The sequence below is a fragment of the Gopherus evgoodei genome, chromosome 3 (assembly GCF_007399415.2).
Source record: "Gopherus evgoodei ecotype Sinaloan lineage chromosome 3, rGopEvg1_v1.p, whole genome shotgun sequence".
Lineage (NCBI taxonomy): Eukaryota > Metazoa > Chordata > Testudines > Testudinidae > Gopherus > Gopherus evgoodei.
The window spans coordinates 177402539-177418074 of NC_044324.1; the positions used below are offsets into that span (position 1 = coordinate 177402539).

At 36.6% G+C, this 15536-nt stretch overlaps 1 protein-coding gene across 1 annotated transcript in view; it reads left to right on the plus strand.

Moving 5' to 3' along the window:
- The window catches only part of USH2A (usherin), a 596134-nt gene that overhangs the window by 330928 nt on the left and 249670 nt on the right, over positions 1 to 15536 (plus strand). The window contains 2 exon segments of the mRNA XM_030557510.1: positions 6788 to 6939; positions 11296 to 11458. Coding sequence (XP_030413370.1) covers positions 6788 to 6939; positions 11296 to 11458 — 315 coding nt within the window.

The window sequence follows — 15536 nt, forward strand, 5'->3', positions numbered from 1 at the left end:
CTGAGTTTGGCCTGGTTTCAGATTAAAACCACGAGAAACTGCCAAGGTTTGTATACGTCCATCCTACACTATAAATTGGGATCCCCCTAGTAGATATAAGGAGTCTCCTTTTATCTTCCCACTGGCTTCTACCCTAAATGGGTTAAAGAGTCATTACATCATGAAGACCCAGGAAATCCATTAGAAGCCACTGAATGGAGTTGGGCAGGCAAACCGGCTGCTGCCTTTATGATATCCTTGGAATTAGATGGCATCGACTTTGCTAATCCCTTGGAAGATGATAGACCAGGGATTGGCAACCTTTGGCATGCATTCCATCAGGAAAATCTGCTGGCGGGCTGGGATGGTTTGTTTACCTGAAGCGTCTGCAGGTTCAGCCGATCGCAGCTCCTACTGGCAACAGTTCACCGTTCCAGGCCAATGGGGGCTGCGGGAAGCAGCATGGGCCAAGGGATGTGCTGGCCACTGCTTCCCACAACCCCCATTGGGCTGGAACGGCAAACCTCGGCCAGTGGGAGCTGTGATCGGCCGAACCTGTGGACACTGCCAGTAAACAAACTGTCCTGGCCCGCCAGCAGATTTCCCTGACGGGCCGTATGCCAAAGGTTGCCAATCCCTGTGATAGATGATGAAAAGACTGCCTCTGCCTCTGAGTTTCCTTGAAGAAGGAAAGAGGGGCTGTTAATGGAACCTTTGAAGACACTGATGGTGAGCAAAATTGTAGTCTATCAGTCTCGACCACTGAACATAACCCTGGGTAAAATGAGAAGAACCAGGGGCTTTGAAGTGTGTTTGGTGAATGAGAATCTGGTGATGAAAGAGTTTTTTATCACAGCCTGGAAACTAAGTCTTGTTTTCAGTCAAATTTGGACTCAGATTCTGGTGAACTTGGGCACAGTGTCATTCAAGGCTGGACCCAGTTTTGACAAAAGGCTTTCTGACAAAGGGGCTAAGTTTCAGGTTTATAATGAATTCTTACAGTAAGTGACAAGTTGGGGAAATGATACTGCTGAGTATGACATTTGTAGAACCAAACACACAATTATTTATTATTTTATTCAAACTTGGAAGCAAAAACAAAATAAGTGAAGTGAGATGCATTGTATGGCAGCAGGCTCTTTCTGCTACCCCTTTCATATACGTGTAGTGTAGTCAGCATGACTGATTTGTTCAGGGCAGGATGTACGGAGGCATGTTTGGTTACATTAGGCATAAGAAGCTCTGTTTAGTTAATCTGAGAGCTAGCATGCTGCTTGTGCTAGTGGCCTCAATAAAGAATCCACTCTATATTCATTAGAACTAAGTCTTGTCTTGCCTTTACTAGATCAGTTATTTAACTTCCTTTTATCAAAGACAGTCATGTATTCTTTTCTATTAATTTTTTTGAAAATTCCCTTTTGTCTGATAATTATCCTTAAATTATAAGCTCCTCAAGGCAGTGCCTATGTATGTGTACACTGCATACAAAGAGTGGGGTTCTGATCCAGACTGCAGCCTCTAGGCCCTCTTGTGATGAAAATATGAAATAATAATAATAAATTATATGAAATTACTCAATGCATCCCATTACATTTGACTAATCTCACACCTGAGCCTGAAAACATTAAACAAGGGAGAAAGTTTACTCATTTTGAAATTAATTGAACTATTCATGTGAGTAAAGGTACATTTTTGCAAGATTTGACCTCTAGTTTATATTCTAATCAGAACCGTTCTTAGCACTTACATATAGTAGTTCTTTTCATCTTCAAACTCAAAGGTCAAAGTGAGTCATGGCACTCTGATATATAAGCACTTCTCTGATGCCCCATCATCATCTCCATAACTGAAGGTTTTGTTTAATAATATAAAATAAAGGGTGAAATCCTGGCCCATTGAAGTCCAGGCAGAAACTCCAGTTGACTTCAGCGGAGTCAGGATTTTAACCTATCCCGGCTAGACTTATGACTGAGAATAAAACTGCCCCTTTTCGTGGCCAGTGTGTGTTAAGTGAAGCCCAGCGATGACAATGAACATATTAACATTAACTGTTTGCTGATCATTTTAGCAGCTTAGCAGAAATATTTGGCAATTCTGGATTAATAGGCAAACTTGCAGACAGTCTTTGAACCTGTATTCAGTGTGCTTTATAGACAGTTACTAGCTAATCTTCATAACAGCCCTGTAAGATAGGTAGGGAGTTATATTATTGCAATTTCACAAGGAAAAAAGTAGAAACGGAAGGAAGATAGGTTAAGTTACTTACCCCAGGCCACAAAGGGAATTATTGTCTGATTTAGAATGAGAACTTGAGTTTCTGACTCAGCACCTAGAATCCAGACCACTGGTACATCTACGCTCTGTCCATTCTCAAACTCACTTTTTCTTCTTTGCACAGAAAATTAGAGAGTTAAAAAAGGCTCCTGTAAAACAGAAGCATTTATTTGAATGTGAACATTAAAATCAGGAGATAATGCATCAGGTTTATTAAAAAGATAATTGTTTTCTGACAGTATTCAGAGAAATACCAGAAGTTCATATAATAATTTGGAAAGTTGCTTTTCATAGTGTATATATGCTGTATGATGTTGTTATTGCAGGTATAATTTAAAATACTGGTCCAGTTAATGAATGCTGAGTTAGAGTGGAGATCCTATAGACGTACTTATGTCACCTACGATAATACCAAATGAGTTTGTGATTAATGCTATTACAATAAATACCAAAGGAATAAATAATGCTTATGCCATTATTTTTAAGTGTCAGTGTTATTTGTATAAGTACTTAAAGTTCTTCTATTTCTTTTCCTGCATAATACACCCTAAATGTCAAGCTTTAAGATGTTTAAGATTGTCCTGAGCAATTTTAATTTAAATGCCCTTCTTCTGAAGTAAATTCAGGATATTTTGTATTTATGTTAATTTGTTTGTTTATTGCAGGCCAAATACAGATATGCTTTAGTTCTCTTTACACAGTGAAACCTTCCCATAGAATCCCAGAGGAGTTTTGCCTCAAGCAGGAGGTCAAAATGTGGTATGAGTAGTTTGAGTAGAGTTCCCAAGTTTTGTTCACATGACTCCTGCCTCTGTCCTGGATTCAAGCTCTTACTTTTCTAGAGAAGAAAGGAATCAAGAAGCTCAGTTCATCAGTTTAGCATACAAATCTCTGACTAGTTTAGAGTACATATCTGTGCAGTACAACACTTCAGTATTTCACAGAAACACACCAGTTTTTATTCACTTTTATTTCTTTATTTCCTCCATCAACTGAGAGGCACAGTCTCTTCTCAGTTTCAAACACAATCTTCAGTGTAAGTTCAAACAATTGAGTTTTGAGGGGAGCATAGATGTACTGAGATTATTCAACAATATGAAGGCTATTTTCCCTTTTTAATTGAAGCCTCGGGTATATCGTGCACATGGGTTCAGATCAGCCACATTCAGCATATCCAGACATGGTTGCAATATAGGGGGTGGGGAGAGGGTAACCCTCTGGAATATTTTGACTGCAGCATTGCAAAAACCATTTGTAGTCACTGTGGACCTGATTTTCACCAAATGCTGAGCCCCCACAAATCCATTTCAAATCAGGGAGCTGCAGATGCTGAGCACCTTGGAGCGTTGGACTATAGTCATTTCATGCTCCTTACCCCACCACCCTCACTTTGATTCTTATGCTAAAATTGCTTAATAATTCCTCAATAATCACAGAAGGCTTCATTCTTACGCATAACTGAATTAACAATAAACTAAGTTAAGTGAGTGCTACTTTTGAAAAATGGGCCTAAAATGTATTTACGTTTCCCTTTACTATTCCTTATTGTATGCTTTGAATGCAAATTACTGCAAACACTTTGGTAAAATTAGCTATACTGGGCATTAAATGACTTGTTTTTAATGGTGCATATTGAATTAAATTTATTCATGTTAGAGTCCTCATTTATGTTTGTCAGCCCATTAAGTGTCTTTGGAAATGTGGTGTGACCCGCCTCAAATTCGTCTGAGGGTCACAGAATGGTTCTCTGATGTTTGAATGAGCCTGAGTGAAGTGTTAATTGGGCAGGCCTAATACGTCTACACTACCTGCCGGATCAGCGGGTAGCGATCGATCTATCAGGGATCGATTTATTGCGTGTAGTCTAGATGCGATAAATTGATCCCCGATCACTGTCCCATCGACTGGTGAACTCCAGCTAGGCGAAAGGCAGAAGCAAAGTTGACGGGGGAGCTGCAGCCATCGATCCCGCGCCATGAGGACGTGAAGTAAGTGATTCTAAGTCAATCTAAGATACGTCGACTTCAGCTACACTATTCTTGTAGCTGAAGTTGCATATCTTAGATCGATTCCCCCCTCCCACCCCAGGTTAGACCAGGCCTAAATGGTGTCAGCTAAGTTTTCCTTTGAATCCAGCACTGAAACCAAAATTTGTAGTTTAAACCTATGCAGTCTGACATTAGAAAAGCTTCATACAGAGCCCTGCATACCACAGCTGTTGAGTTTCACATAGTTCTAGGTGTGAGGTTATCTGCTGCGGCACATTTACAGTTTAGGGGATGGTAGTATCCAGCCATACAGCTTCCCAATTAAACCTGTAGAAATTCTTTAAAAACGTGCAAGAGTAGGCATATCAAAGTTGAGTGCTGGAACACTGTGGAGGGCTCTTTAAGACTCAATGTGTCATAGAACAAATCCTACTTTTACTTTTTCTTAGGAATATGGTGTATATTATAGATTTAGAACTACAGCTGGGCAAAAAGACTATTTGTGAATTTGGGTTGAATTCAGCAAACTGTTTCAGCCAAAAACAAAAAACAAAACTGCTAATGAAAAATTCAGAAATGCCGAAATGAACCAGTTTGAAAATGTCGTTACAGTTGCATGTTTCATTTTGAAATGTTGTTTCAATTTGACACTTTGTTTCAAAATGCCGTTGCCATTTAAGCTAAGCAAATTTTTTGTTTGTTTTTTGTTTTGGTGAGAAGAAAAATCACATTTGACTTTTTTTTCCTGGTTTGAGGGGATCCTAAACTGAAAAATCAGTTATTCACTCAGGTGTATTTAGAACTCAGCTGTGATCATATGGAAACACAAAATGTCCATATGAAACAAACCACACGTTGCATGATGTTTAATGCACCAAGATTGGCTGGAGTAAGAATTTTCCGCCCTCTCACCTACTCTGCCTGCTGCAATTCACTATTTTCCTATGGGGAAGGACCCCAATTTTGAAGGATCAGTGCCCCTGTTGAACAAAGGGTCAGTACTATAGCTCTGTGAAATACTTAAACCCACTTTAATATTAGCTTTGAATTTGAGGTTCACTGTGTTTGCAAACCTCAGCCTATTGCTATAGTCCTATGAGATGCGCATGGCTTGTCTGCATAGCAGGCAAGCTAGAAATCTTCCTCTGAACTGGCCTTGGTTTCTCGTACAACCCCTTCCCCAGCTGCTCAGCTGTCCTTTGGAGTCCACATTAAAACAGCTAAGAGGGGGAGGAGGAGGAAGAAGGTATCCAGGTGTGAGGACGAAAAGAGTAGTTGGGGGTGGGGATGGGGTGCCCTTTGGAGGATCCAGTTGGTTGAACTCCAGATTGAAACAAACCTGTAAGGGGCTATTTTCTTCAGTTAATGAAAACCAAACTGCTGTGTACAGTTCTTTCTCCCATTCATAAACTGAATTCTACAGGGTTCACTCAGTCCTATTAGTGTCCCCACTGGACAAGTGAACACTTTGCGTTCCCTTAGACATGAGACCAGCAAATCCCTGCAATTTAGAGTTATCATCAGCAACACAACAACCAACACCCTCCTCTCCAAATATTGCTAATGCTAAGTCTAAGTGGCTGGAGATTTTATTCCTTTGATTTTAATAGGAGCACAGCCATTTTACTACAAGATCTTTTCTCTAATATACTCTGAAACAATATTATTTCATATTCTAATAAATAAATTGACCAAAATAGGTACAAGGTAGGTTCTATTTAATCAAGCAGCTAAAAACTGTGATCTAGAAAAGGACAGATTAATAGTGGATCTAGTTTATTTGAGAACAGTGAACAGAAAGTCTACATGCCATTTGCCAACAAAAGGGAATTTCCCTAAGGTATTTAGTGTGACAGAATATATTTTCAGTCTGCTTATCATGCATCCTAAAGGTAATAGAGCTTTACATAAATATAGACTACAAGTGCTGACTATTTGAAATATTTTAGCATTAAAAATAGACCTTTTATTTTAAAAAAAAGTAAGGAATTCCTGTGTATATGTTCCATTGGAATGAAGGCTAAGGTCAATGTGATAGTTGAAGGGATTGTTCTTTTGGCCTTGGTCTGAGTTCTCCTTCAGCATTACATTTACAATGTAGATCACTATTTTCTCTAAATCTGAGGGTGTTAGGATTTAAAATGGTTGCTATATATCTTTCATGTCTTTGTTTTAATCTACATGTGCATTTGCATGCAGAGTAGGCTGTGAAAGAGAATTGCCTCAACTTTCTCAGTTCTAAGATTGCCTTGACTGTTTTAGTTCAGAAACACGTCTATTATAACATGCTCTTTGGAGCAGCGTAAATTTTGTACAAAATGAATGCAGACCACTGGCCAGATTTTCAACATTTAAAGATGGAGAGTACATTTTGTTTAACTGACATACATGAATTGCTGCTACAGTTCCTGAAATCCTTCCAGTCACTTAAAATATTAGTTAACACCATCTTGGTATTTTGTAGCTTTCAAGGTTTTTTCATCACATACTTCTGTTGTCACACAGGTATTCAGTCGACTATGTTAAATTTAACATTGTTTTTGTAGGTATTATTACTAGTTACGGATTGTATATGAATGGCATTCTGATGCAGAACTCATCACAGCTAAGTTATTATGCTTATGGACTTACTCCTTGGAGTCTGCACTCCTTCAGAGTCCAGGCATGTACTGCAAAAGGTTGTGCTTTGGGTCCACTGGTGAGTACCTCAATTTGCATTCTGGGAATGTAATAAATGTCAGATGGCAGTGAATATCAGAGTAAATGGTGATGATTCACTCTGGTCAGTACTAACCCATCTGGCAAAATGTGACATTTTATAAAAAATGCCATTTAAGAGCTGCTAAGGATTTGATAGGTCATCACTAGGCAGTGTTCCAAAATAGCACATAGGTACAGTAAAAGAAGTGACAGGGAGTTAAATGTGAAGCTGAAACACATATTATTGAAATTAAGTAGAGTTAATATGTTTAAAAGGTGCAGCTGTGGTTTAGCCTGATTTATAAGGACACACATAAAGAAAGAATTACTATTCCAGTAATGAACAAAATTCTAGCTGCCTGACTGAAAGGGTTGAAGATAATTTGAGGATTATAGAAGACAAAACATGATGATACTACAAAAAAAGATATGCTCATTGACAAATATTTTTAAATCCAAATCTGTGTTTAAAAGGAAAATATTTTTATTAATCTGGTACAAAAAAATCACTGGATTTGCAATTTAAGATTACATTAATGTCAGTGTTGACATCTGAAAACAAGTCTTCTGAGACTTAAAACATTTATATGTTGTTCTAGAACTTTAGAGAAGCTACTGGATTGATTAAATCAGTATGGTTTTTGTAACACTGTAGCTGATTAATAACTTCAATAATAATTGCTCTGCCTGATTTTGTTTTAAATATTGCTAAAATGGCCCTTTGTATTTATCCAAGATTGAATTTTTCAGTAAAACTAACCCCCCCATACTTGTTTCAACAATTTTTTAAAAAATAATTCTCTAGTTATTTTGACAACATTCTACCTATCACTCTGTATTTATATTAACATCAGACTTTCTAATGGCAATGAGCTGTGCTATATAAATATTATCTCAAGGTAAAACTTCAGGGTTTAATTTTTGCATTCTTATTTTTGGTCACATTTCTCATTTTGTTCCCAAGATTAGTTGCTTTCAAATGCTGGTAATATCATCTATCCTTAGAACAGGGCTGAACACTTTATAACCATTAAACATTTTATAGCTAAGACTGCTTTGATGGATATTTACTCTTAAAAGCATGAGTGGCTTTTTGCCAGTTTTTCTTTTCCGTTTTTAAAAATGTCACATATACCAGAAATTTAAACTTCTTTTAGGAATTCAAACTCCAGCATAAATATCTAGATATTACATAATTCACCCCTGTTCCAATGTGCAACACCATTAAACATGCGGTATCATAGAACCCCTATTGCAGATCATATATATATAAAAAAAGTAATGCTAATTCAGTACATCAATGCCATCAAATATGCACTAAAATAAGGGGGAGACAAAACTGTTGTTTTTTTTTTTAAAAAATTCACTTCTCTGCTAAATTCCAAACACAGTCTTAACTTTCAATACAATTCAAAGTAAGGGTTGTTCTAGCTGATATTCACTGCATCCCATGCTCAGTACACAAACTATTTTCCCAAGTCAGTGATCCATCTCTAATCACAGGAATTGAAGTACAATGTCTTTATTTAGAGCAACTCACCTAAATGCTGCCAGGAAGTTGGAGCACTACATCTTCATTTGATTTATCTGAAAGATTTTTATATCAATTACAGTATAAATGCAACACTTTAAAAATACTTTGGCTCTTTGAGTACTCTAAATACTACAGGGGACATCTCCCAGTAGTAAACTGATATTATCCTTCCAGCTATTTTTGTTGCTGATCTTTTATTTAATGTGCCCTAATCGATTGAAGAGATGCTATGTGACTACCTTAAGCACTGGATTCCTCCAGCTTACATTTTCTGAAGGTAGCTGTGAAGATTTTAATCAGATATTTGAGAGTTGCCAGTTGCATTTATCAATAAGGATTTGTTTTATTTTAACTGCTTTTCATAGTGATTAAAATTTATTTCAAGTGAAATATAAACCTAGAAAATATGTATTCCAAAATGTTTAATTTTAATTTCTTGCTAGCAGAGATAATGGTGTCTCGTTTTAGAATCTGTACTAATTTTATCCTGCTGCTTTTGTTAAGCTAAAAGGCTGTTCTTGAGGAAATAAAGTTAGATTTTCTATTTGATTCAGTAGGGGGAATCAGATGCATCCCTATATGTAAAACTCTGCTGTTTTTGAAATGTACAAATCACTGCAAAAACAATCAGCACGTGATTTAGAAAAATGAGAGAAATGAAGACAGTATGGGGATGTCTTGACATTAATTTCATAATATAATGAAAGATAAATATGATTAATGATCAGTGAATATTTCTATTCTCATCTCACTATTTAAAACATACTAATTTCACCTTTTTAGGCTATATACATTTTTAGTATATTCTCCTAATCTACTTTGCCAAAAATGTTTAGTATGATATAAACATTATTGTTACTTTACCCCTATTTTAGAATTTTTATTTGTATGGTTGAAAAGTATTTTTGTTACTTTGAAAATTATCATTAAAATACACCTGGAAATATCAAAAGACTTGGAATATAAGATAATGTGTAGAAAAAGAAACAGTACTTGTGTTATACAGAAGTATTTAAATACAGAATGTCTATTGTTTACACAAATAGTGTCCCATTTAATGTGCATTTCCAGTATAGCCATAGTGTATGCTACAGACACTATGCTGATCATAGCTAGTATTTTTGTAGTAGTAGCATTTTATACATTTTTTTTACAATATGTGAGAAAAATAGGAGATGAAAAAAGACTTCATAATATTGCAACATCTTTTAAAATAACAAGATATAAATATGGTAAGGTAAGTGCAAGATTCAAAAGCTTTGGGATTTGGTGCAGATTACTTCATATACACAGAATTTTAGGAACTGCTTAAGCTTTTTGATAGAAGATAATTATAGTGCAATACTGAAAACGAACCCCACCAATCACTCGCCTCTCACAGTCATGGCTACACAAGACAGAACCAATGCAATAAATGAAACAGTTAGGTGTACACTCTGTGTGTCGTTGGGGGCATCAGCCCCTCACTCATAAGTCTGAGAACCAAGGCAGTCAGCTGGCCTCCAATTCTCTAAGGTGCTGGGGCTGCATGGCAACTTGCATTAGGCACTGAGTACATCACAGGATCTGACTTAGATTAGAAAGCACAGTGTAGTGGAATCCTGTCATAAAGATTGATTTGGGGCAATCCCCCCCCATTTTGACTGCAATATCCAAATGTACACTCCGGTCCTGATCCAGCAAAGTACTGAAGCATTTGCTTATCTTTAAGTCTGTGAGTAATCACATTGGATTCAGTGGGACTATTCACCTGTTTAAAGTTAAGCTTGTGCTTGAGTGCTTTACTGGATCAGAGAATATATAGAGGTCAGTAAACCAGTGAACTTCCCAAACCAGATGTGCTAAGAAGTAAAATCACCATTTTACAAGGACAAAGTTCCTTTAGATGTCTTAATGCCAAAGCATGTTTGACAGGTTAAAATTGGCACTAAACAGCACACCCACAAACTGTAACATTCTTTATCTGAAGCTGAGTGCCATTCAGAAAAGGTATAAAAATCCTTTCCAACCTTAGAAAACATCAAATAAATTACGGGTGAGAAACAAACATGTCATCATAAATGAGAAATGACTTTGGGACTGTAAAGTTTGATCCATGGCACTGTGAATAATGGCCACAAGCCATGATTAATAAAACTGAATTCCACTGTAATTACAATTTTTTCATGTATTTATATAATGGAGCCCTAAGACAAATATTTTTGTTTAAGATACAAGAATCTTAGTTTTAGGGCTTCTTTATATAAGTAAATGCTAGCTCTCTTGTCAGCTTTTATTTTTTCTCAAAGGCTACTTATTATTTCAACTTAAATCTTCCAGGTTCTGGGGCTGGAAAGTCAGTAATGTAATTCTGTTTCTGAACCAATCTTATCTAAGGATACTCTTTCTCTGTCAAATATCTATAGTAATATACTAAGCAGACTTAAGCACATTTTTGTATTAGAGTTGTTTTTAATGTCAATAAATTTCAGGGACCTTGTTCCCCTCTCCATCTTTTCCTGGGTCACAGAGCAAGACTCAATTCATTAAAATCAGGTGCCACTGCATTTTCAGGCTATCAGACACTAGTGGATTTCTTTCTTTCTTTCTTTCTTTCTTTCTTTCTTTTTTTCTTTCTTTCTTTCTTTCTTTCTTTCTTTCTTATAAAATATTTCAAATGGGAAGCAAATCTGGGGTGGGAAGAAAAAGACATTTTTAAAAAACAATAGTATGCCACTGTTACATTTTTAATCAGGGAAACTTGCATTAAAATATATAATTGATTTATTTAGCTATTTACAAACTACAGCAACAAACTCTACATGACTGTTAAATTTGCAGGTCGAAGCTCGTACAACTGAAGCTAGACCTGAAGGTACACTTGAAGTATTTGCCACCATTGATGGATCCAGAGGAATACAAGTAAAATGGCTAGCTCCAAATAAACCTAATGGACAGTTAACCTATGCAGTCCTCATCACTGGTCTCTTCTATGCCAATCAAGGTATTTTCTTTATAGTACATCTAATCTTACCATTATAATAATAATAAACTTAAAACAGTAGAATTCTGTTGGGTTTTTTTTTTCAAGTATTTCTTTAGTAGTGAATTTTAATTTTCTGCCACTATCTTTAAGTTGTTGATTTCAGAAAGAGAGAGAGAGTGAGACACACACACACAAATAAGTGGTTGATCATTTTAGTAATATAATGACATATTACTTCTATTGCATATGGTACTTTACAGTAGCACCAACACATATATGGGCAAGAAAAAACAAGAGCCTTGCCCCAGAATCTTTCAATCTAAAGATACAAACAAGGGCTCTGATCTTGCAACTCTTATTCAGACAAGTAGTCCTTAATTCACACAATATCAGTATGTTCCCTTTTGTGAGTAAGAGTGACTCACAGGAATAAGGTTGGCAGGTTTGAGTTTGTGCACAGTACAATTCATACAAGCAATGATAAAGAGGTATTGCTTAGATTAGCAAGACAACTTTCTGTTTTTCAGGAGAACATTTTTTAAGAGTAGTACCTACTGACACCAACTACTTATTCTTTTAAAAAATATTTGAATAAAAATTGTAGCTTAATTTTGTTTAACAAAACAGTTTCAACCCATGAAATAAATAGGTGAAAAGTGATCTTAATCTCTTCTAATGTACATTCAGGGCAATTATCTTGTCTCTCTACTGTATTTACACCTTCTGTAGTTATTTATACCAGTGCAAAGTGATACAGTGTAGATGTAAAATTCTACCAGATCAGACTGGTATTTTACACTTTGCATATCTGTGAAGGAATATACAAGACACAATTAACTGTAACCAGGGCAATTGTTTAATGCTCTACATTGAATGCATGCTTTTCAAGCAATTGCACAGTGCAACAATTTAGGTACAATTCTGTAACAACTTACTATAAAATACATGAGTAATGAATAATAAACATTGACAAAAATGTATGTGCATGTTTACTATATTAATTCAAACTATCAAGCCTCTTAAGGTATAATAAAATATACACAAATAACATTTATAAATTCTACCTTAATAGCAAATGTTGTCATTAATTTTTATTGTCTTTTAAATTATGATTGTTGTAAGGTATCTATAAAAGTATTTCTGGTGATATTGATAATTGTGAAAGACGGTGCTGAAAAACAATGTTCAGATGATAGTTATTTACTCTGTGTTAATCCTTCTATGTACTGTAGGCAAATAAAATTTAATCAGTATCCTAAGTGCAGTAATAGGCGTGATGCTGAATCACTGATGGCTTTATAAGTTGTCTTTTTTAAATAATCAAAGTAAAAACAGTTTGATTCTTCCAGTATTGCCAACAGATAAATACGTACTGCAATTTCTGTCCTCTGAGAGGAAGTATATAAATGCACTTGTTTGTGTAGATGTTTGAGAAGCATACGTACTGAAGAGTTTAATGTGTGGTAGGCAGTCTCAGCTGGCCCCTCACAAAAGCCCTTTTTTATGCAATGAAGGCTTTGATGTACTCTGCTGTGAACCACTTGTAAGATTATGAGGTGAAGGAGTGATGATCGATTTGAAAAAAAGGAGCAACATTTTGGCTGGACCTATGACAGCACAGCCATTTCTGCTAAGGCAGCAGGGTGAATAATGCAAAAGCCATATTCCCCTTGTGTTTAATCTTGCATTGTTTTTGCAGAGAAAATTTCTGCTTGCTTTCTAAGTCGTGTCATCCTCAGTTGTCATCCCGTCTCTCAAACCATCAAAATGGTATTAAATGTTGCAAAGCTGCGCAGCAAGAGAACTTTCAAAAGTCAGAACCCATTTGCAGAGCAGCCCTTGTAGAAAATATATTCTGTTCTCGGCAGAATTTTCCTTCAGTTCTTTCCACTGAGAAGTTTACTGATTTCTCCCAGTGGAATCTGCTGGAATTTATCGGTTCATGGTTGGCAGTCACAGATTAAGGTAAATGTCGATCCGTAATGACCCTCTACATGTTAGTATTGCAGTAAAGCTGGGCTTTTATGTCAAAGATATCGGAGAGGGAGCTATTACACATGACAGGGGTGATCAAGGGACTCCAGACCAAGGCAAGCATTATTAAATATTGACTAGTTCTGTGATTTATGTAGAGCTGGAGGAAAAAAGTGACTTTTTAACCATTATATATTCTTCAGCAACGAAAACCAGCCATTTATCTCCTGCTGGTAATAAAGAACAGAGTGGCTGCATATTTTAGTGGAGGGAAAAACCTGGCCTTATAAATGAGATGGACTCTTTCATGATAACATTTCAGTTTGCTAATTGCCAAAAGCAAAACAGGCAAATTGGAAGCAATTACAAGATTTGACTTAAAGAGGTTGCTGTGGTAGTTCAACTCAGGAGGGGGTGCTGGGGGATTGGAAGAATTGTCTGGGGAATGGAACACACAAAAATTCATTACATTTGTTCACTGTTGCTGAAACTTTGGTTTTCAATGTTAAATAAATAAATAGTGTTTAAATATTATTTCCCCCCCCCCCAATCTTAGAAGTCAGCAGCTCTAGCAGTTGACATTTATGCTCACTGTTTCAGAGTATATGTTCCTCTGCAGTAAAGAAATTGCACATTAATTCATCAGACTTATTTAAGACATCATCTGTTCACTAGGTTTACACAAAGCTTATTGAATTACCTGATGGTTAATTGGTATTTCCTTGACATAATGAACAATTGTGTTTCAGCCTTTGCAGTGATGTCTGTTAAAGAGGCAGCAATTAGAATGTATATATTGGGCTTGGAATTTGGCTGGTATGAAGATATGTTAGCATCAGAATAATTGAGTCAGTGGCCTGCCTCTCAGTGTCCTAAGTTTCAGTTTGGGAGACTAAATTAGGAAACAGACTTTAGATCTTGGATCCTAAACTAGGCAGACTGAATATATTTTAGAGATGAAGCATTCAGCTTCCTTGCAAAAAGTGGGAAGTAGCAATCACGTTGATGCTATACTGTTGTAATTTGTGTCTATATATGTTTATCTGCTATAAGTGGATATACGCTACATAAATGCCTTATTGTGTGTATAATCTCAAGGAGCATCCATAGCTTCAGTCTTGTATCTGATCCAATGTATAGGCAGGTTTGTCTCTCTCTTACTCAGCAGAAGCATTGATATATTCTGCTCCCTGGCACTTGGGGGGAGACAGGACATTGCTGTGTGGCCCCAAACCAGTAAAGTCATTTTGGCCATTACCAATTATTCCTTGAAGCCATTTCATAATAGTATTTAGTTATGAGATCCTAAGAATGGCTGTACTGGGCCAGACCAATGATCCACTTAGCCAAGTACCATGTCCTCTGACAGTGGCCAGTGCCAGATGCTCAGAGGGAATGAACAAAATAGGGCAACTATTGAGTGATCCATCCCCTGTCATCCAATCCCAGCATCTGGCAGTCTGAGGGTTAGGGACACCCAGAGCATGAAGTTGCATCCCTGAACATCTTGGCTAATAGCCATTGGTGGTCCTATACCCCAAAACCCCAACCAATTCTACAGACTTGAAATAGTCATCTCAGACCAGGTAAACAAAATTATAAACAGATGGAATGCAACTACAGTCATGCCTATCCCACCACATTAAAAAATAATGAGTTAGGACTTCAAAAATCATGAGATTGGCTTAAAGATGATGAGGTTTTCAAAAAGTTGTATTTTTTTTTTTTTTTTTTTGCAGGGGGAAGGTATTCTCCTGGTTTTGGTGTCCTTGGGGTACATTCTGCTCATACTTTCAAATTTTTCTTTGCAGCTATGAGGGCAAGAAACTTACTTTTTTGTAAAAGGAATTTGAGATTCTCACATAATTATATGAATACAGACCTGGCGCTTTAAGAAAAACACCAAATATCATAGGAACTGTGTTGTCATCACAAGACTTGGCAACACAGTAATGAAATATAAATTACCTATGTGGTTTTACTTATGTTTATTTAGACATTAAGAAACAACACCCCTTATTTAAAGAATGTCTTACATTTGGGAAGGAAAACTTGAAGCTAAAGAAAAGCTGTAATGAGGCGGCCTGGCTCCCAGCTGCCCTGGAGGACGAAGAACCCAGCC